Here is a 23,189-nt window from a genome sequence, read left to right on the forward strand (position 1 = left end):
CTTTAAAAAAGGAGGGGGCTGAGCTCATGTGGGACCCGGCAGCTAGTGTCTAAACTAAATACTGCCGTGATGAAACGCCATATCATGGATTATCAAGGAGCATTTCTGAAACGGTATGGAGCTCAAAGGCTTTCTCTCTTGCCGGTTATACCACAAGGTGAGTTCCTTTTTATTTCCCGCTTCTTCACACACAGGCTCTCCAGTACAGGTTAGCTCTGAGTGTTAGCGATGCTAATGTAAACACCGACCATATTACGTCCAAAACAGTCGGGCATTGTTTCTGATAGCAACGTTTCTGATAGGGCCGTGGGTGTAAAGCCAGCCTACATTTCCGATATTACTTCATATCGGACGCAAATCTGGATCAGCTTCGTTGTTCCCCCGTTTTTAGAGATTTGGGTTCGGAGGAAAAGAGAAAGGGTTTTATTTTCTAACGCTGCGTGAGTTCCCCGACACACCGCGGACACATATTTATGTATAAAAGACATCAAAAAGTGCATTTTGCATGATAGGTCCCCTTTAAAATACAATAATGTACAGTAGAAGGAAAATCTGCATATAGGGAGATGTACGTTGTATAAACATATGGCGTATATGTATAAATATATAATGTGAACAGATGCAACATTATGGCATTAACATAACAAAATAATATAAATATGTGCATTCATTGGGCGCCATAAGAAATGACAGCTGTCATCCAACATATGACATATGACAGTGGAGGCTCTCACTGTGAAAGGTAATGGCCAGTAAGGAGAAAAGTGGACAAGTTGCTTTTTAAAATGGATTGAACCTGAACACAGTGTCGCACTGACACCGGGGATCCTGAGTGACTGCAGCTTAGTGAGAGATGACATGACAAGCGCATAGTGCTTTCTGCTGCACATCCCCGCTGTCAGGAGTGACCCACTTTCTCTACTCTAATTGCAATTCCATTTTTAAAACTGTATTGCTATGCACAAAGGAGGACTCGTTGTGCAAACACAGTCTGCAGCAGATCACACGCAACACAAGGGGAGTAGGCTTTTAATGTCGAAAGAGTCGGGTGGGTTTATTACGTAAAACACAAACAAATAAGTATTTACAAAGCATTGCTGCACACAACATGTTTGTTCATATGTGTATGTGGCTATTTGCAAATTCTGGGGCCAGATGCTCTGAATAAAGTGGCCCTCAAGGTGAACCTGAAGGCCACGTGAGACCTGCTCTTTCTCCCTATCTGACTCTAGAGACCAAAACTAATGGTGCATTCAGGCACATCTTGTCAGTTTGTACAGTCAAAATGTCCTAATTATCTCCAGTTAAGTTGCTCCAATACCCAGTGAGGTGTGAAAACGCTCCATAACACCCAAGATAGCAGTATGAGTTGTGACATTTAACCAATAGTGTTACAATTAAAGGTGGGGTATGTCATTTATTTCAGAAACACTTTTTGTTATATTCCATGGAATGCTCTTAACATCCCGATAGCAATGAATACATTAAATGCTTTGACAATAAATACATAAAAAAATTCATCTGTGGAAGCCGTGGTACTGTAAAAAGCACGACCAATCATCTGAGCCGGCCCGGCTAAAATAACTGGATGGCCTACCTGCCTGTCAGCCTTCCATCTGTGCACAAACTTGTCTCGTGCGCTCATTGGTCATGTGCGCGTTCGTGTGTGTTGGAGGAGGGGCTCTGTAAGGAAGTCTGAAGGAAGAGGCACTTGAGCTGGGTTCTCCAAAATGACATACCTCACCTTTAACTTGACACAGATACATATTTCAAGCCAAGACTAATTGTTTACCCGTGTCCCTGTAAGACTTGTCTGAACGTTGATGTCATTGTTCCCAACTGTACATCAAATAAATGGTCACACAAAATATATAATGATAATATTCCCATCATTTCACACGTGTTTGTGATTGTTTGCACTGTGTATGTTACATATACTATATGTCAATACTTGTAGATGTGCAAAATAAGGCATGTTTGTCTATGTGTGTCTGTTCCTCTGACTGCTGCTTGAACCTGCTTGAATCAATAATATGATTTATAAAAACATATACTATTTCAAAAGTGGCACGCATGTAGAAGTAGTTTTACATTCGTTACTTTTATATATTGATGCTATTTTTTTCCCTTTCACTGAAGTACACATTTGAATGGAGTACTTTTACTTTTTGTAGTATTTCTTGCTTTAGTAAAATATTTGAATACTTCATCCTCCTCTGTGTAAGTGTTGCAAATCACCAAAAAAAATTCAAACCCCTGATACGATGAGATATTGTGATATATCTCAACAATACAATTTGTATTAGGAGGTTGTGGCTCAGTGGTTGGTGCGCTGATCTTTGGATCACACAGGGGCACTGGTTCGAATCCCACTGCAGTCAACATTCCACTGTGTCCTTGGTCAAGACACTTCACCCCAAATTGTTCCTCTGGGGATTGCCCACAGTATTGAATGTATGTAAGTGGCTTTGGATAAAAGCGTCCAACAAGTAACATGTAATGCATTATGATATATTGTGAAATATGCAACAGGTACATTTCAAATAGTCCGTGCTGCTTTTAAATCGGGTGTTATAGTGATTCGTTGCATTGGGCTAAAGCATGTTTTCCATGTCATGCTACTGAAAGTGTGAGTGGATACAGGACATATTTTAATTGAATCACTAAAAGAAAAAGGCCTCTTGGACATCCTGTAATTTATTTACTGCATTTCTGTTCTCCTGGATCCAAACTGCAGAACCAATTGTTAAGTGTCTGGCTGAGAAAAAAAGAAGCCTCACACACTTCCTGTTTTCCTGCTGGGCCTCACTCACAGGGGATTGTCCACAAATGAATAATAGATCTTCTCCACTTAATTTGGAAAGCAGCTGTAATGAGGCTCTTTTGCTCAGTGTTTTCCACTCTGGGCATGTGCCATGAGCGCCGTTTGGTTCAATTCTAACTGTTAATGGGTTGTGGTAAACATGGCGTAAGGGCAAGAAACAATTATTCATATTTTAAGGGTGTGCAAATTGACAGATTTGTTTACGCAAATTAGCCCAGAGTGGAAGCAGCCTGAATATCAATATTGATCTTGTGACTTAAAGACTGCATTAATCTTAGACATATTTATATGCCCAATACAACAAACATTAGTGTGTTTCTTTAAATGTCACCTATTATGCTAAATCCACTTTTTCATGTCTTGTATACATCAACACGTGTCCCCTCTGCGTTAAGAGACTCTGAAAGTTTCAGGAACAAAGATTCTCTCTCTTTTTGTCCTGATCCATTTATATAAAAACCTGTCTGAAAATGAGCTGATCAGATTTTGGCTACTTTATGATGTCATAACGATGTTTTGGTTTGCGTAGCCATTAGCCAATCAACAACCAAGGTAACCCCCCCCCACCACCACCTTATCACCTGAATCTCCTCCTAGAGCACCATTGTGTTCTTTTTAACCAAATATCTCTCAGAGGGGCGTGGGGAGGGGCTCCTGATTTTCATCTAAAGTAACAGACAGAGAATCAGCACTTTCGAAACAGAGGGGATTATGGGATGCTGCAATGATCTGTTTGGTATTTAGTGCCAAACACTTCAGAGACATGTTTTGTATATATCTGAGACCTATAACAAAGTAAAGAAAAACTGCATAATAGGGGACATTTAAATCGAATAAAGGTAGAATTTTAAGCTCTATTAATCATATTTTAATATTCACGCTGAGGCAAATGACTATGAGAAATATGGAAGGTGTCACTTTTATGACAAACTCAGTAAGATTTTTCAAAAGCTCTGCAGATCTATGGAGATTTTAGCCTGTGTCAGTGCATATTTACTTTAGGGTTCAGTATGACTGCAAGCGTAAAACAGTCATTTCAACATATATTCAGATTGCCTGTAACCAAACGTCAGAAAAACACATTTAATGAGTAGCTGGGGACATCTTCCAGATCTGTCAGTGATTCGATGTAATGTTTGTTATTCATAGATCGCTAGCTTCCTACATCAATGAAAAAAGCAAGAGGGTAATGGCCATCAATGGGGAAGAACTTGGAAGGGTTCAATATCAAAGATCATGTTGTTTAAAGCTGATATAATGTCCTTAATCAAGGTATTTATTTGACGTATTAAGGCAACTGGTTGGGGGGGGGGGGAACGGGGGAGGGGGTTATATATAGAGAACAAATATTTCGTTTTAAATATGTGATGTGTGGAGGTAGATCCAACCTTACCAAGTGAAGCTATTTTACAGTTTTTTTTCTTGAGAATTTGTGAATTTAATCTTTAAAAATATCTGAGTTTATTTCTCCTAAATTACATTTTACACTCAGACAATATTCAAGTTTTTGTTCGTAAATGTGTATTTTCTCACATAGATTGAACACTTTAGACTATTGGATTTTGGAATTGGTCTTTCTCGTATCTCAGACTTTAACTTCAGATGTCTGAGCTCTTGACTGAAATATATGGCTTCCAAATCTCAGAGATTACGAGTTATTTTCTCAGAAATGTACTTTAGAGAATTCAAAATGTTTGCCTCGTATCTTTACCACTTGAATCTCAGAGAGTGTCTAAATGTAATCCCAAATAATCTGAGTTAAATTCTCGATATATTGTGCATTTATTCAGCTCCATAATCAATATGTCTTCCTAAAATAGCCCGTATGTCACCATATTACAAATAACACACTGCCTTTAAGCCACCTTCTGTTTAAAACTCCTCTGCTCCTCTTACATTTGTGGAGGATGTTAGGAGGAGCAGGGTGGAGAAATAAAACCCATTAAACTGTGAGAGTAAAATACAGCGACACACAATCTGACTGTAATTTGACCATAAAACAGTCAGCCGGAGTCGGATGTAAATTTATTGAGGAGTCGTAACGTTTTACTGCTGCTACTCCGCACTGGATAGTATCACAGTTTCTCGGAGCTGTTAAGATTACGATCCTGGATGATGAGTGACAACGCAAACAAGCCATAACCTCGTTCCAATTATTTTAATTAATGGGAAAATATTGCAATTAATGACCAATTGCAAGCCATAAAGAAGCAGAGGGTTCCCGCAGGATAATAATGGGAATTTTATTAATGAGCTTGTAGTTAAAAAAGTATTGTCGAGAAAGAATCCATTTATCTTTTTTTGGAAAAACAATGGAAATAACAGACGAGGAATGTCATTAAATACATTTATTAAAGTGTTTCTTTCTTCTCCTTCGACTCCACTACAATTCATAGCAAAATATTGCACTTTTTACTTGACTTAAATTAGCTATAAGCTTTAGTTACTTTGTCCAAATAAGAAGATATGTTTTTCTCTGCATCATTTACTGTGTACGCACGTAGATGATGACTTCGAAATATGACTGAGAACTTCTTCAGTGTTTAGTTTTTTTATTTATATTGCATTTATTGCAAACTTTTCTACATTAAATACTATACTTCGCTTATTACACTTACCAATGGTGCAATTTTGAAGTATTGACTTCCATTAAAAGCTTTATTCTTCTACTCCACTACATTTAAAAGCTAAATAATCAATTTTTACTGCACTATCTTTATTTTACTGCTTTAGTAAAGAGTTTATTTAAAACTGCAATATATTACTAATTCTTAAAAATCATTATTTTGTCTGTCTACCTCAGTAAAATGCTATTTGACAATCTGATAGTGACATCTATTACATGTCTTTTATCCAAAGCGACTAACATACTTAAGTACTGTGGACAATCCCCACAGAAGCAGTTTGGGGTGAAGTGTCTTGCCCAGGGACACAACCACATGCTGACTGCAGTGGGACTCAAACTTGCTATCCCTTGATTTGAAGTCCAGCACACTATCCACTGAGCCACATCCCCCCTGATCTATAATCATATATTACTTATGGAGGCCATTCTCTCGAGATAAGTATAACACTATACATTTAGCGGATAATACTTCTGAACTTGGATTGAAATTAGATTTTGAATGTAAGACTTCTAGTTGCAGTATTTTAACATAAATGACTCTTTACTGACTAACATCTTCAAAGCAGACCTTTCTCTTGTAACAGAGTTTTCTAAAAGTGTGGTCGCAGTATTTTTCCTAAAGTTAAGGATCTGTCTATTATTTAAATAATGGAGGAAACAATAAGCATCCTCCGGAGCAGAAGCAGATGGCGTCCTGTTTGCTGTTTGATCCCCTCTGAGAGTGTGAGGAGCATGTGACCTTTATCAGTCTTATTTACAGATCAAATAATCCACATGAGGGGGAAAACAGAACAAGAACAAAATAAAACTGCGGAAAATCGAAGATGTGAAAGTCCTTGTGTTCGTTTCTTTCTGTGAAGTTTGCTGTTTAGTCGGCTGTTTCCCCGCACAGTGCGCCGCCGTTTTATTGATAATGAGCAACAAACCTACAAAGGACTGCAGAGCGAGCTTAATTAAGAAATAATTGACTTATATTTTTTAATCAAGTGAGTTGTTTGAAGGGTGTGAGGGGTGGTCTCACACAGCAAGCCTTACCAGAAGACAGCAGGAGCCAGAGATGGAAAGTAACAAAGTACATTTATTGAAGTACTTAACTTAAAGGGGACCTATCATGCAAAATGCACTTTTGTACGTCTTTTATACATGAATATGTGTCCCCGGTGTTCCAGAGAACCCACCAAGTGTCAGAAAACACAACCCTCTCTATTTTCCTCCATACCCAAATCTCTAAAAAAGGGGCTGCAACGGATCTGATACAGACTGATCCAGATTTGAACACTTCTATGACGTCACAGAAGTGGCGCACGGTTATTGGGCCAACTCCACCAATCAGGAGGAGACAGCCACGGACATTGCCGTTGGAAAGCGCTGGAGACGCTGTAGTACATATGCCAGGCCTGTAGATGGTGCTGTTCTCACAGAATCAGCCCATGCAAAGACAGTGTTAAATTGAGTGAAATGAGGAATGGCTAAAATGCATGATCTGTTTGGTATTTTGAAAAATAAAAAGTATAAATATGCCTTATATAGGTATGGTCCTACACTATATTATTCAAATATAGCATGATAGGTCCACTTTAAAGGTGGGGTAGGTAATTTTGGAGAAACCAGCTCGAGTGCGCTAGAATTTGAAAATACACAGCCGGAACAAATCTGCCACTTCCTTACAGAGCCCCTCCTCCAACACACACGAACGCGCACATTACCAATGAGGGCATGAGATAAGTTTGTGCACAGATGGAAGGCTGACAGGCAGGTAGACCATCCAGTTATTTTAGCCAGGTCGGCTAAAATGACTGGTCGTGCTTTTTACAGTACCACGGCTTCCAAAGATGACATGTTTTTATGGATTTTTTGTCAAAGCACTTCAGATATTCATTGCTATCGGGATGTTAAGAGCATTCCATGGAATATAACAAAAAGTGTATCTCCAGCCGGTTTCTCAAACGCACCTACCCCACCATTAAGTATTTCCTTTTACTGCTCCTTTATATTTATGCATATATTGCACTCTGCCTAACTGCACAACACAAATGTGGGAAAATCCTTATTCTTCCCCAAAGGGCTGAGGAAATAACGTAAAATAAAATGGCTTGAAATTGCGAATCTAACACGATTTGAGATGCAAAAAGAGAACGACGTGTGTGTGTGTGTGTGTGTGTGTGTGTGTGTGTGTGTGTGTGTGTGTGTGTGTGTGTGTGTGTGGCAGTAGGCAGAATGATGTCAAAGAACGAACATGATGATCAAAGCCATTATTCAAGTAATTCAAGTTTTGCATGTCAACGCCTACATACTGTGTTTCAAACATAGCATCTATTTAATTGATGGTGTCTTTTTGTGTCTATTTGATGGTATTTTGATTCTTTTTGGGTCTGTTAGTGGCCATTTGATGTCTCTTTGTGGGTATTTGGAGCCTTTTTGTATTCTTTTACTGTCTCATTGTAAGTATGTTGTATCTTCGTGAAGGTTTTTGGAGTCTTTTTGTAGGTATTTTGTGTCTCTGTAGATATTTTTTGTATTTCTGTAGTTATTTTATGTCAAATAACAAACAAGAGGAAATGATGATCAAAGCCAATCATTTCTGGTTTAGCATGTCAACGCCTGTGTTTCAAGCATTTTATCTCCCACAGGCAGGGAGGACATGTATAAAATCTCCTGATCACGTTGATCTGTTTTGACACCTGATATGATGACGTTTAGCTGCTATCGCTGATCATTCCTCCTCCTCCACTTCTTCTGAAACTCCACTTAGCTCTAACCGGTGAGAGGAGTATCTGAAATTCTAGCTATGTACACATGAAAGGAAATAGAATTGATGCCTAATGTATATGAATGGGAGCCGTGACGTTCAGGTATTTCACGCCGCATGCCCTGACAGTTGCTAAAGTGAATAAGCCGTCAACTCGTATTGAAATTCAAATTGTATCGCTGGCTGGAGCTGAGCCCATTTTCTCCACAGTGCTCTCGCCACGAGCCATACAATAGTCAGGGAGACATCTAATGAGGCAGAAGAAAAAATCTGAAGAGGAAAATCTTTAAACTCTAGCAGTTGGCGTATTCAATGGCCACTCGCTAAATTCAATGAGGAATTCTTTTGTTGGAGCTCCAGGCCGATGAAAAGATGGAGAGAGTGACTGAGACAGGCTGTGACAATGTCAACCAGCACAGAGGATGGAGAATGTAAAGGGGGGGGGGGGCCCTGAAGGTTGCAGGTTGATGTGGAATAAAACCTGTGCTGGACAATGCCTCCACCTTCTCTACTATAAGGGTATCAGGTGATGTGGGCTCAGACATGCAAAAGACCCCTCTATCACTCTTAGGACCAAGACATATACACGTTATATTTTTCAGTTGTTTGTCTCATTGTATGTCTCTTTGTAGTTCTTTTGGAGTTCCTTTGTGTGTCTTTGTAGTTATAGTAGTTGTGTTGGGGTAATTTGCAGTCTTTTTGTAGCTGTTTTGTGTCTCTTTGTAGGTGTGTTGCATCTTAATGTAATAATTGTTTCTATTTCTGGTTGTTTTATATGTCTTTGTGGACATGGTGTGTGTCTTTGTAGTTGTTTTGTGGTTGTTTTTTGTGCCTCATTGTGGTTGTTTTTTTGTGTAGTAATTAAGTTATTTTTGGGAATTGCTTTGTGTCTGTAGGTCTTTTGGGGGCTTTATGGGTTATTTAAGTCTTTGTGGTTGTTTTGTGTCGTTATTTTGTGGTTATTTTGTGATATTTTGTGTCTTTATGTTGTCATTTTCCTTTACTTTGCGGTTGTTTTATGACACGTATTTTGTCCTCTCTCTTTGTGGCTGTTCCTTTTCACAGTCTTCGAGCATCTGTTTTTATCTCTTCAAAGTCGTTTTCCGTCTCTTTTGTTTTAAGTTTCTTTTCTGTAACTCTGCATCTCCTTATGGTCTAAATGTGTCACTACCAGTAACATATTGAAGGTTCAGCAGGGCCCCTGACACTTTGGCCCCTGAGCCTTTGCCTCACAGACACACTCAGAAAGCTCATGTAGAAAGCAGCTAGCAGGACTTTGATCCAGTGTTACAGCTGCCTCGTGCACTTTGACCCTCATCCCCTGGACAAACAGCCGACTCTCCATCTGCTTGTTTTTTTCAACATTTGGCTGCTAAAAACCACTCTGCCAAGATGTTATTTCTATGGGAATTGTATGTACTTCAGGTAATGGCGTCCACTTTATTCCCTCTGTGAGTGCTATTGACGGCCAAGAGTGTTCAGGTTTTTATTCTGAACCACACAAAGAACAGCTGATGAGCCTCATGCTGACAGCCGTCTCATGCCGTGCTGTTACCCAGGAAATAAATAATACAGGTTTCTTTAACTTCATTAGCACTCACTCTAAATAATTATTAAACGGTGCAATACTCACCACTTGTTGTGCATTTCAAGCAACAATCTATTTGTCACCCTTTAATATTATTATTGGGTTATTGTATATATTTTAAGACACATTTTTACATATTTATTGTTTTTATTTACTTGAATATTTATATTATGTTTTATTCCTTTTTTTCTTAAGTTGTATTATTTATTCCATTTAAAACAAATTAAAAAAATGTGCTCCTAATAAATAAAATATTATATTGTAAAAAACACACATATTTAAATATGTATTGTTGTTATTTACTTTAATATTTGTATTATTTCTTTCCTTTTATTTTATTGTTTATTTCATTTTATTATTATCTTAAAATTCCTATTCCTTTTTTCCTAAAATGAAATCCAATTATTTCCCAGAATAAATGAAATATGTTTGATCAATAAATGTGATCTTTTGAATTTAACCTCAGTGCTAAATGTGCTCTTTTTTGAAGCATCCTTGCATTTTCCATTGAGTTCTTTGAACTATTAAACTGAGATTTATTACATTTATATACATGACCTTATTGATAATCCTGCCCACAAACCATGCTTGATTATGGATCGACCTCACAACCAAAGGGGATGAAAGCAAAACGCACTTACTCACATCTACAGCAGATAAGCTCCACTTAACATTACTCGTTCATTTAATCAAACAGCTGTTGGAAGGCAAAGATCAACTTCCTGTGCATTGCTAATCATTGTAATGATGAAGACACATGGAAACAATCTCAGCGCCGTCGTCTGATGTCTTGCAGCTTTGTTTGTCTCAAAGAAGCAGCAGAACTCAGGGTGTTGTTGCCTTGTGGATTTGTTGGTGTCACTATTTGTCTTCTATTATTTCCCTGCAGCTGAACACTGCTCCCTAGTGGAGAAGGACAAGTCAAATATAATATTCAGCAGGAGCTCCAACAAGCCGTGGAGGACAGAGTGAATACACATACTATACAGAGATGCTGTATGAGAAACCAATGTGAGTTTGGAAAATTGCGAAAATCTATAGTAGACCTCAACAATGGAAATATGATCGGTAGAAATGGCCATGACATGGGACCTTTAAGTGCATTAAAAATAGCAAAATAAGTAAGTAGTTCCTAAGTTGTTAATAAATGGAACAAAATAATACTCTAATGCTCTTGAACCACAAACAGGATATAACCAGAGAAAAAAAGGAAAAAAATAACGCCCCAGAATAAAAATGTAATACAAATAAAAGCCCCAAAACCCAATATAACCAACAATTAAAGACATTTTATTTTTGCAGCATGGCGAATAATAATGCCAGGTTTTAGACTATTGTTAAAAATAATTATATTAATAATATATTTTATTTATCAAGCGCTTCTACAGGTGCTCAAAGACACTTTTTGCTTTACAAAGATCAAAATACATAACACAAATAATGATTTTATGTTGTTATTAGATTAGAATGTTGCATTTAAAGACTCTTTTATATGTTTTTTTACTTAAAATAATAGTAAGTTTCCTACAAATGTCCTTCACTGCAGATTAAAACTCACACGAACAACAGCGCCCTCTGCTGGTCGTTCAGTGAAACATCGTGTTTATTCAGTCTGCAGGTGTTTTTAATCAGCTGACGTTGAGTGTGTTTATTTATATTCCCCATGAGATGCACACAACCTCTAAATCCTCCTCTTGTGTGTGCCATCATCTTTAATGTGCGTTCCCTGGTGCCTCGTTTTTTTTGGAAAACGCACCGTGTGTCCTTGATTGCCGAGTACACAACTATCAAAGAATGCGCCTTGGGTAATGCTTAAAATTAGTTTTATTTTTTAATTTGGGAAAAAAATGAGAAGATCAAAGCAATTGATGCTGGCACCCAGACAGAGTCAGGGGAGGGAGGAAGAGGAGGAGGAGGAGGAGGAGGAGGAGGAGGGGAGTCTGGCTTCATGAGGGGGGGGTAGTCGGAGGTACAACAGATGTTCAGGTACAGGAATACATTTGTAATTGTTGTGTCTGGAAGTTTCCATTTTGTTTATTATTCCTGTTTTGTCCTCTTCTGCATGCTGGCATCTCTGCATATCTTTAATTTAGTTTTTTAAAACATTTGATGTTACTTCCTGCCTTCATATTGTCCTTAAAATGTCAATAATAACAATAACTTTTTTTGATCTAAATGTTGTATTTTTCTTTTTGCTCCATTCCTGCTGTATGTTACTATGAATGAAAATACCTAGTTTCCTACTATTTTTCAAGAACAATAGGTGCTTATGTCTAAAACATATTGTCTATTTTTGGGTCAAACATGTTATACTTTCTCAATTTCTGCTGTTTGTTACTATGCAATGAATCATTATTTGAAATGCATAAATACTTAAAGGTAGGGTAGGTAAGAATGGAGAAACCAGCGCTATCGAGTGCGCTAGAATTTGAAAGTACGCAGCCGAAAAAAATCTGCCCCTTCCTTCAGACTTCCTTACAGAGCCCCTCCTCCAACACACACGAACGCGCACATGACCAATGAGGGCACGAGATAAGTTTGTGCACAGATGGAAGGCTGACAGGCAGGTAGGCCATCCAATTATTTTAGCCGGGCCGGCTCAGATGATTGGTCGTGCTTTTTAAAGCGCCACGGCTTCCACAGAAGAAATGTTTATGTATTTATTGTCAAAGCATTTAACATATTCATTGCTATCGGGATGTTAAAAGCATTCCATGGAATATAACAAAAAGTGTTTCTGAAGTGAATTACCTACCACACCTTTAATACATGGGTTTGCTCCTACTTTCCAGGAACAAAATCTGTGTCGATGTCTCAATAATAAGCACGTTTTAAGTTCTAAATTATATTTATTTGCTCCATTTCTGCTGTGTGTTACTATATGAGATTCATCACATTATGTACGGCATACAACCATTTAGAAAAAAGGAGGTGGAGGAAAAAGCTTCATCAATCTTGTTTTTTCCATTCCTGCTGTTTGTTGCTATGGAATGAATCACACTATGCAGTGCATTAAAGCAGGTTGAATGTTTGATCCTGCTTTTTAAAAAGGTGCAATAGAAACCACAGTGACGAAATAAAGCACTTAGAGACTCATTTAAACTCCCAGGATCCTTCAGTCTGCTCCTGAAGGTCACACACAGTCACTCGGAGCACGGAGAATCAGATAACAGCTGCTGCGAGGACGTTTTAACCGGCCTCTTCAGCTGCACTCTTTAATCTGCCACATTTTCCTCTCCACTCTTCAATTTGACAAACAGGATTTGAACTGAAGCCTCCCACACGGTAAACAGTCAACACTGAGCTGCAAGTGGCTGAGGCAGATATTTACCTCGCTGTGAGTTCACCACCAATCAGCTGCCAGCAGTGCGCTCTTCTTCTCCTGCCGCAGAGATGTCTCCAGTGGAGAACAACTGGCAGTAATGAGCTCAAACAGGGAGTCGTACAGCGGGTATTTTTGGGTCACTTTGTCATGTAAGCTGCCACTTCCTTCTCCAGGCTGTGGGCGAAGCGGTGGTTGAGGAAGAGGAGCTGGCCGTGAGGAAGCAGGCGGCTGAGCAGAGCGTCGATGCGGTCGCTCCTCAGAAGGACCTGCAGGGACAGGAGGAGTTTTTAAAGATGGCAGGTAGTTGTAGAAGGAAATAAAACCTACACGACCACCACCTTTATTCATATTAGATTGAAGGAATCATACAATGGGGAATGAGTCAATATCTTCCTTCCATTTACCTTTTTCTAAACAAAGAGTGCAGTAGTTCCATAAAAGAAAAAATAAATAGAAGAGAGGGAAGGTCTTAAACATTAATTACATTTAGTCTTTGCCATCCTCTGTCTACCTCAACCTAAAGAAAATGGTGTGTGTTTAATGCATAACTTTTGTATTAACATGCTAAAGAGAATCAATTGATATGAAACATAATAGTATAATAAACATAATGATGGTGATGAAATATTAAAAGAAAGAAAGAAAATATAGGAAAAATGTATGATGATGATGATGATGATGATATAGAATAATAAATAAAGACATCAGCAATATGGATGACGGAGAAGATTGACAGTAAAGATGATGTGCAATGTAAATCAATATACAGTTGCAAGAAAAAGTGAACCCTTTGGAACTTCCTGGATTTCTGCATAAATTGGTCATAAAATGTGTTCTGATCTTCATCTAAGTCACAACAATAGACAAACACAGTCTGCTTAAGCTAAAACCACACAAACAATGATATGTTTTTATGTTTTTATTGAACACACCATGTAAACATTCACAGTGCAGGGTGGAAAAAGTATGTGAACCCTTGGATTGAATAACTGGTTGACCCTCCTTTGGCAGCAATAACCTCAACCAAACGTTTCCTATAGTTGCATATCAGACCTGCACAACGGTCAGGAGGAATGTTGGACCATTCCTCTTTACAAAACTGTTTCAGTTCACCAATATTCTTGGGATGTCTGGTGTGAACCGCTCTCTTGAGGTCATGCCACAGCATCTCAATTGGGTTGAGGTCAGGACTCTGACTGGGCCTGGACTCCAGAAGGCCTATTTTCTTCTGTTGAAGCCATTCTGTTGTTGATTTACTTCTGTGCTTTGGGTCGTTGTCCTGTTGCATCACCCATCTTCTGTTGAGCTTCAATTGGTGGACAGATGGCCTTAAGTTCTCCAGCAAAATGTCTTGATAAACTTGAGAATTCATTTTTCCGTCGATGATGGCAATCTGTCCAGGCCCTGAGGCAGCAAAGCAGCCCCAAACCACGATGCTCCCTCCACCATACTTCACAGTTGGGATGAGGTTTTGATGTTGGTGTGCTGTGCCTTTTTTTCTCCACACATAGCGTTGTGTGTTCCTTCCAAACAACTCAACTTTGGTTTCATCTGTCCACAGCATATTTTGCCAGTAGTGCTGTGGAACATCCAGGTGCTCTTTTGCAAACTTCAAACGTGCAGCAATGTTTTTTCTGGAAAGCAGTGGCTTCCTCCATTTTATGACCAACTTATGCAGAAATCCAGGTCATTCCAAAGGGTTCACAGAAAGGGTTTTTCTTGCAACTGTATATATGGATGACGGAGAAGATTGACAGTAAAGATGATGTGCAATGTAAATCAATATACATGGTTTAATGCATAAAACCTTCTATTATATTGATAAGTGCATTTTGCTGCTCTAAGCGTTTTTGCTTCATTACTCTTGCCTGTTTGATAATGTAATCCTTCGTGGAAACACAGTCAAACCTAAGGAACCTCTGTTCCATTTGCGATAACAGGAAAAAAGCAATTTCACAGCTTTCACTTCATTAAGAGCAATCGGGCAATTCTACATCGAAAACCAGTGCACTTGAAGATTTTGTATAGACAGAAAAAGAACAATTTAAATAATTTGTCTCTATCCAGATAATATCAAGTCTTGATCAAATCTAATCTGGGTTGATGTTGTCTGAGCATAGATCGAACTCCGCTTCAAAACATGATTTGTGGTTTTTGTGGTCATTAAAAACTCTGCAGATATTTAACCTTCATGCAAATTGGAGCTGCTGTTTACTTTACTATTACATGATGCGCTTTATCAGTTTGGTGCAGGGTCTCCTGAGTGGCCTGTCTCACCTCGCTGCCGGGCCCCAGCAGGTGCAGGTGCTCCAGGCAGTGTCGGGTCAGGTTCCGCAGCGTCCCCTCGGCCAGCAGGAGGTTCTCGTGGGGCTCGCAGGCCAGCGTGAAGCCCAGGCTCTGGACCCCCAGCCACAGAGCGCTCATCTCCTCGGGGAAGGGGTCTCCGGCCCTGAGACGCAGCACCCCGCTGTCGGCCTCCTGAAGCGCCAGCGCCTCCTCCCCGGGGAGCACCTCCATCAGCAGGCGGCCCGCGGCCCCCCGGGAGAGAGAGGCCGCGCTGCGCACCTGCCTGGCACAGAGCAGGAACACACACAGTGTTTATCTCTCATGCACACTCATTGTGTCTGAACGTCAGCTGAACGCATCCTTTTGAATCTTTGTTTTTGCTTCTTTTAAAACTGTCTTCATTCTGTTTTTATCTTTAGAAACTATTTATACCATGTTTGAATTTAGATTTCCTTAAATTTGTATTCTATTTTGTGTTGGTTTTGTTCACTGAGATTGAGGCAGGGCTGGCAGTTAAAGGAGCCCTTTTCTGCTCATTTTTAGGTTCATACTTAATTATTCTTTATTATATTTATTTTGTGTCTCTGCTGGGACATGTCTCCATGCTTTAATGTTCAAAAAACTCTTTATTCTTCTCATACTGCCTGTGCTGCAGCACCTCTGTTCACCCTCTGTCTGAAACCAGAGCCCAGTCTACTCTGATTGGTTAGCTGGCCAGCTCTGTTGTTATTGGTCAACCGCTTTTACTTGTAGTACTGATACAGTCCACTAGACTCCTAGTTACGTCGCGAGCTGTGTAATGATTTCTTTCCACAGCCAAATACCGCAAAAATAATCTGTGACGCATTTGTGTGTATTGTGTTTGTTTCCCGGGGAAACCCTCACAAGAAACACCGGCTGTTGTTATGCCTGCTGTGACGTTAAGTTGCCTCTTGTAATTATGCCTTTACAAGCTTAAAAGTTGTATTTATCATCTGAATTTGATGAAACAAGTTTAATATTCTAAAAACCAAGACTTTGTTTATTTGAAATCAGATGAAAACAAACTGTCACGGACCCTGCCGTGTTATCTACTATACGCCTTACATTCATAATTTCAGCGGGAGGGAGGGGGAGTGGTGCTGAGGAACAGCAGAGTGCGGGCTGACAGGTGTCTGTGTTGACATTCCCCTTATTGTGGAATAAGGGGAATGCAGAGACAGGCTACAAGTGTCTTAGGTTCAAGTTAGACAGCTAATGTCTGTGTTAGTGTTCATGACTTCATGTGTATGTCATCTTAATGGTTAATCTCAATACACACGCATTTTTCGTGCTTTCCAATAGTTTAAAATAGTTTTATTCCACTGTTAGATAACCTGTTCAATACAAATATGCCACTTGTAAAAATGTAATAACCTTTCTGTGAACTGATATTTGTTTAGTGAGCTTATTAGAGGATGTTCCCTGAAAGATTGAAAAATGTCAATGAAGATGTCAGACTTAGTATATTTGTTAATAATTTCATGCAATACATGGAATTGGTGTGTGTGTGTGTGTGTGTGTGTGTGTGTGTGTGTGTGTGTGTGTGTGTGTGTGTGTGTGTGTGTGTGTGTGTGTGTGTGTGTGTGTGTGTGTGTGTGTGTGTTCCAAGTGAGTCTGAGGCCCCCTGGTGGCCAGTACATAAATGATGTGGCACCCACCACCATCGAAGTTGCCCATCCCTACCTTAGAGGTATCCCGCCCCTTAGCCTCACGTACAATGTATTTGAGTGCAAATACAAGCCGGATGTTACATAGTGATGTCACTACGTTGTAGAAGTTAACAAAGGATTCCAATCGAGGTGCATAAAAGCAAATAAGGGCCGCTTTTTAGAAGAAAAAAAAAAGAAAGGGAGGATTGTTGTTGATGTATATTTCTTACTGTTGTTCCTACTGTTTATAATGTATATATGGAGAGGAAGAGAATTATAGGAACAGGTAACAAGATTACCTCGACATTAAAGTCTATTTTCTGAATCATTATGTTTATCTTAACCTAAATATGTAACTAACTAAATGTTCATCATCGTAATGTGTTGACACCACATGAGTTAATAAATATCTTAGTATAACTGAGGCCTTTCACAGAAGGTCTATTGTTCCTCCATGCTAGAAATGAATATTGTTAAATGGCATTGTTGTCATAGCTTGACATGCACTAGTTGAACAGGATTGTCATTTGCGTCCGTTTTATTCTGACAGGAATAATCACAGGTTGTCATGTAGGAGAAGAGAAAACTAAGTGCTCTGTGAAATAAATCTGTATTTACTGAAAACAAAATGAGACGAATGACAGCCTCCAGCGGCCTCTGTGATGTGGCATCAGGAAATCAGCAGGAAGCAGAAAGAGGAGGGGATGCAATGAAGTAAAAAACAGGAAGAGGGTGCTGTTACTTTTGGATAAACTAAGTCTAAATGTCTAGAAATTAGAGTGAGTGAAAGCTTTAGTATTATAAACACAGGTAGAAATTGTGGAAAGGGCATCCTCTTGACACACTGGGGTTCACAGGAATTTCATTATTTTAGAGAATGAAGACAATCATCAAGTTCAAAATGCTGAACCAAATAACAACACTTAGTACCTATTTAAATCAATAAGTCACATGGGATGGAAGTTATTGGAAATGTGGGGGCCGTTTCGATAAAAACTAAGTTCAAGACAATATTCATAAAACATGTAAAAACACTAAAAAAGCGATAAAAGGAGTTTTGTCCTGTACTTGTACACCGATAGATTGATTAAGATTCGTAAAATCACGTGACATTGAAGCTATTAAAACAAATACAAAAGTTTGAAAGGATAAAACTGCGGATTTGTATTTAAAATATTCATATAAAGTAAACAAGCAAATTAAATTCCATTAAAATAAAGAAGTCCAGTGTAGTTATATCATGCTGCATTGATTTGTTTTCACTGGGTCACATCACATGACATGGAAAATATTGAACACTGAATAATATGCCCAATTGTATTAATATTCATTTAAAATTAAAAAGGCACTAAGGTTTGCCCTACTCGTCCAGTGTAGTAACAAACTGTTCATCCAGAGGAATTTCAATAACAAAAGTCTGGTAATGCTGCTAAATCGTCCTCACAGATGTAATTTAACCTGGATGTGTTTGCAGCTCGGCTCACCGTGCCACCACCGCGGTCTGCTCCCTCTGCAGAACCCGCCTCTCCTCCGGGCTGAACTCCCGGTCCTGGTCGGTGAAGAGGCTCTCATCTGGACCGAAGACCCGGCAGTAAAGCACCCGACTCTCCCCGGCCCCGAGAGCACTGACCGGGCACACTGTGTGGATCAGGAAGCAGCGAACCATACTGCAGAAAAACCAACTAAAATATACTTATGTTTCAAAGCAGTGTTTACTGTGCACGGGTCATGTTGTTGCTGCTGATAGAGCACTTCCGCGTTAGTCAGGTGACCACTCTCAGCTGCCGTTGTTATGTGATGTTCAAACCACAAGATGGCGCTCAAAGTACGTCATATTACCTACATCATGTCATATCACATTATCTAATCTATCTAATCAGGCGTGTCCAAACTACAGCCCGGGGGTCAAATGCGGACCGCGGGCCATTGTTAATCGGCTCTCAGCAAATTCCAAAAGTATAATGAAATATGGCCCACGAATGAAACGTGTGCTTGTCTTGTACTTCTCAAATATATATGTAAACATATATCACACAGTAGTATTCATGTGTTAATAAGCCCAATGTTTCAAATAAATTCAATCAATTAAAGTTGAAAACAATTTCTAACAAATCTAAGTTGATAATAAAAAAAAACAATAACTTATTGCATAACAATCTTGAAATATACACTTCCTATTTCCTCTTATAAGCAATCTGAGGCTTCTGTTTTAAGGAATGAGCTGCTAACAAAATGAATGAAACCCTCTGGAGAGCTGTGATGTAGGCTGTTTGTTTTCTTAAAGTATATTCAAGTATCAAGCATCATTGACCTACATTTGATTGATTTTGCTAACTTATAACTTAACTTATGAGACAATGTACCTCTACTCTAGTGAGTGACCCAGCCCTTCGTATATTGGACTGTATGTGGCCCTCGGTGAAAAAAGTTTGGACACCCTTGCATTATGTCTTATTATATCATATCATATTATATTATATAATATGATATTATATTGTATTATATTCAAATAGCATATTCTATATTACACCCAGAAACATAAAGATATTCCATTTATTATTATAGAATACCACAATATGCATTTGCATCAGAATCAGAGTCCGAATACGTTATTCCCAGGGGAAAGGGGGCTCCATTTTAGAATAAATAAATACAATAAAGAATGAAACAAATAAAATAAAACACAAATATTTATTGAAACAGGAGGAAGTTAAGGAATAACAAATGTGTACATTGTACAATAATATATAACAACAATAAATATCTACCCTACAATATTAGTGAAACAATATATTTATGATATTAATTCTGAGAAAGTTTGCTGAAAAACATATTAAAACCATTACTTTATCCGATCAGATCACCCTCAACTGGATAAGAAAGGACCAAACTGAAAACATGGCTGAGAGGCAGCTGCAGGGATGTTTGATCACAAAGTGTTTCAGCGTCTCAGCACACAAACAGAGACAGCTGTTAACCCAGCAGCTGCTGCCGGTCACGCTTCTTTACTCTGCTGAGGCCCTGCTCAGAGTGTGTGTTTGAGTGTTTGAGTGTGTGTGTGTGTGTGTGTGTGTGTGTGTGTGTGTGTGTGTGTGTGTGTGTGTGTGTGTGTGTGTGTGTGTGTGTGTGTGTGTGTGTGTGTGTGTGTGTGTGTGTGTGTGTGTGTGTGTGTGTGTGTGTGTGTGTGTGTGTGTGTGTGTGTGTGTGTGTGTGTGTGTGTGTGTGTGTGTGTGTGTGTGACAGAAGAAAGAGAAAGAAAGAAAACCTTCACTCAGCTTTGTTAACATGTTCTCCGCCCTGTTAACCTCCTCGCCATCGCACAGACTCTGACACGCTGAAACAAGTCCTCCAGGTGGTGGAGCGAGTTGTGTGAACGTTTTATTCTTTTTAGGTTCAATAAAACTTGGCATTTGCTCTGCTGCTGTCGTTTTTTTTTATCAACGACAGCAGTAACACTTGATCATTGGGTTTAATGTTTCAGGGCCTTAATATCACCAGATTAAAATACCTCAGCAACTACCAGATTGTTATCTATTAAATCTTGTCAAAACCCCATGATGTTGAGTCTGAACCACCAGCAGGTCTAATTTGTATTAAAGCAGGGAAATAATATCTACTACATGGCAGTGGTCAAATGTCACTAAGTGCAAGTACTGTACTTAAATATACGTTTCTTATTTAAAATAAAAAACATGAATCCAACTTCCCGTGTGTTTAAAGCGTGTGTTTGTAATACAATGTGTAAAACATGTGTAGATAATACACAATATAATACAAAATAGTAATACACAATGCTTATAATGGGCTCTACAGCACAATCCTGCTTTTACACCACGTTCCTATTTACTAAGCAAACACTTCATGTTTAGTGTAGTTGTGTGAAGGCTCCCTGTGAAAGGTGTGCAGCAGAATCTCTCTGCAGCACCCACGCTGTGAGAAATAATTAACACAGAGCTGTCACTCCTATAATAAAGAAGTGATTGAGCGGGACCACTGCAGTAATGATTAGCCAAAATCAGAGTAAAGATTAAAAGTGAAAGTAAAGCTAGATTCCAGCGTCAGTGTGAAACTCAGATTTGTATTTAGTAGAAGTAGAGGATAAGACTTTAACAAAAAGTACATTTTTCAAGAAGTGAGCATGCAGGATGTGCAGCGAGTGGTGTCATGAAAACCACAAGTAAAGCTGGTTTCACTGTTTTTTAAATCTCTGAGTCATATTTTCCTCTAATGAAACAAACCAGCTGAATAAGACAAACAACAGGAAGCAGGGCAGCGCTCTCAGGACCAATCGAATCGAGGCCCGCGAGTTTGAAACAAAGGAAGCTAACAACAACAACCTGAGGCTAACATCACTTCTGGACTTGTCTGTATTCTCTGCAGGGGGAAGTGAAAACATCCTGAACATATGGGGAAATAATCTCAGCCTGCAGAGGGTGTGCAGACATATAGCACAAGTTTCTAATGCTTAACATTAAAAAAAAACATTCCTTAGAAACCACAGTGTTAATGCTCCATGTTTCACCACCTCAAAGGCTGTTAGGGCCTTGTTTTACAGTTTACTGTCAATTTCAACAACTAAAGACCTCTGATTCACCTCTGCATGCAGCTGCATAGAGGACACGGGGGTTAAGAGGTGGATTCTCAGAGAAGAGATGTTGATGGGAAGGGTGGGGTCGTTTTATAGACACTGTTGCAGTATGAGAAATCGTTTCAGTTTTGATGAACAGATTTGTTTCCAACCTGACAGGGTCCAGGGAGACACCTTTTAAAAACATTGGTTTTATCTGACTGTTCGACAACGTTTGTCCCCACTGCTACCCAACACATACACCAATGACAGCAACTTTCTTTTGCTAAAAGCCCCCCATCCCAGGTTTTAAAAATGCTCAAGTCATGATACTGAAGTAGGGGGTCAGGAATGGTTCAGTATGCTTATATTTCCATAAAAAGCTAAATAAAATGTTATAATCTGTACGTTAAACAAAAGAGTCGGTTAGCTTAACCTAGCATAGGTACTGGAAACAGACACTAAAGCATGTCACAATATTGCTTAACTTTTTAACACATTCAGCTTTATACCTTCCAACACAATGTAATGATTGATCTCATGAAGAACTAACAAAGAATACAAAACAAAACAAGCACACATTATGAATCTTCTTGGGTCAAAAACAAAGGTCCTGGTTGAACAGAAGGTAAAGATCCCCTTTTAAATTTGTTTAACTTCCTCCGGCTCATTGACAGATTCACTTGTGAAATCTGGGTTTGCATTTGTGGGAGGAGCCAAGTCCTCATCTACATTTCGAAACCCACAGTGGAGGGGGACATTTGAAAAGGCTCTTGCATCATGTTGCCTGGTGTGAAGCTCAGCAACTGGCCCTTTAATTGTCTTACTCAGAGAAAGGTGGCTGCCCAACACGAATGAAAAAGCCCCTCTGACAAATACATGTAAAGATCACCAGAACAGACATAGTTTCCTCTTCACCCCCTTGGTTTCTATCCTATTTCCAGAGCTAAAGCATCTTCCGTTGCAACGGTCACTTGTGTCAGCTGGAAACTGTTGGCTGTAAATGGGTCTTTAGATCCCAGGAATGCAAACAAAGACTCCCCGTCTTAACCAACATGGCCGCTGGGAAACTGCCTGATTTCAAACTTTGGTAAAGTGCCAGAAGCGAGGGAGTTTCTTTACGACCACTTCACTAACCACCACGTGTTTACAGCACGAGGTGGCTGATTTCTATCCTCCTGTCAGGACACGGCTGTCGGCCAGGCGCTTTGACACAAAGACTCTCCCTCTGCATACAGGAATGTGTGTGTGTGTGTGTGTGTGTGTGCACTGGCACGTGCTGCAGCAGAGAGGCCACTCCCAAGGTCGGCTAGAGAGGGAAGATTTGAAAAACAAGAACCACTGGAAACGTGTGCTGCTGAGAAGCCCAAACAAAAAGGCGGATGTGCTTTTGTTTAGACTTAAGAAGTGAAAATTCTAGTTTGACTTTAACGAACCCCGCACACCCAAGGCTTTACAACAAATAAAAGTAAAGTCTGGACTGATATGTAAAGTCGGGCTGAAACTAAAATGTTTTTTTATTTCTAATTGTTATATACTCAGGTCCAATGAAAG

General features: G+C 39.3%; 1 protein-coding gene across 2 annotated transcripts; it reads right to left on the reverse strand.

Moving 5' to 3' along the window:
- Positions 1 to 10,326: 10,326 nt before the first annotated feature.
- Positions 10,327 to 18,851, reverse strand: ap5s1 (adaptor related protein complex 5 subunit sigma 1). 2 transcript variants are annotated; one of them, XR_013801025.1, is made up of 4 exons: positions 18,553 to 18,851; positions 15,390 to 15,681; positions 13,119 to 13,378; positions 10,327 to 10,690 (listed from the first exon to the last, which is right to left on the reverse strand). XR_013801025.1 is itself a non-coding variant. In XM_079641239.1 (3 exons), the coding sequence occupies exons 1-3, from the start codon at positions 18,732 to 18,734 to the stop codon at positions 13,250 to 13,252; spliced, it is 603 nt and encodes a 200-aa protein (XP_079497365.1). In that variant the 5' UTR covers positions 18,735 to 18,851; the 3' UTR covers positions 11,594 to 13,249. The 2 variants fall into 2 exon arrangements, 1 of the variants encoding a protein (XP_079497365.1); XM_079641239.1 differs by lacking the exon at positions 10,327 to 10,690 and having other exon boundaries at positions 11,594 to 13,378.
- Between the last annotated feature and the right edge of the window lie 4,338 nt (positions 18,852 to 23,189).

The sequence above is a fragment of the Notothenia rossii genome (assembly GCF_949606895.1).
Source record: "Notothenia rossii genome assembly, chromosome: 7".
NCBI lineage: Eukaryota > Metazoa > Chordata > Actinopteri > Perciformes > Nototheniidae > Notothenia > Notothenia rossii.

Coding starts and splice junctions, on each gene's coding strand:
- ap5s1 (XM_079641239.1), bottom strand. CDS start 18,734: ATGGTTCGCTGCTTCCTGATCCACACAGTGTGCCCGGTCAGTGCTCTC. Junction 15,682..18,552: donor CAGACCGCGGTGGTGGCACG/GTGAGCCGAGCT, acceptor GCTCTGTGCCAG/GCAGGTGCGCAGCGCGGCCT. Junction 13,379..15,389: donor TGCTGGGGCCCGGCAGCGAG/GTGAGACAGGCC, acceptor CTGTCCCTGCAG/GTCCTTCTGAGGAGCGACCG.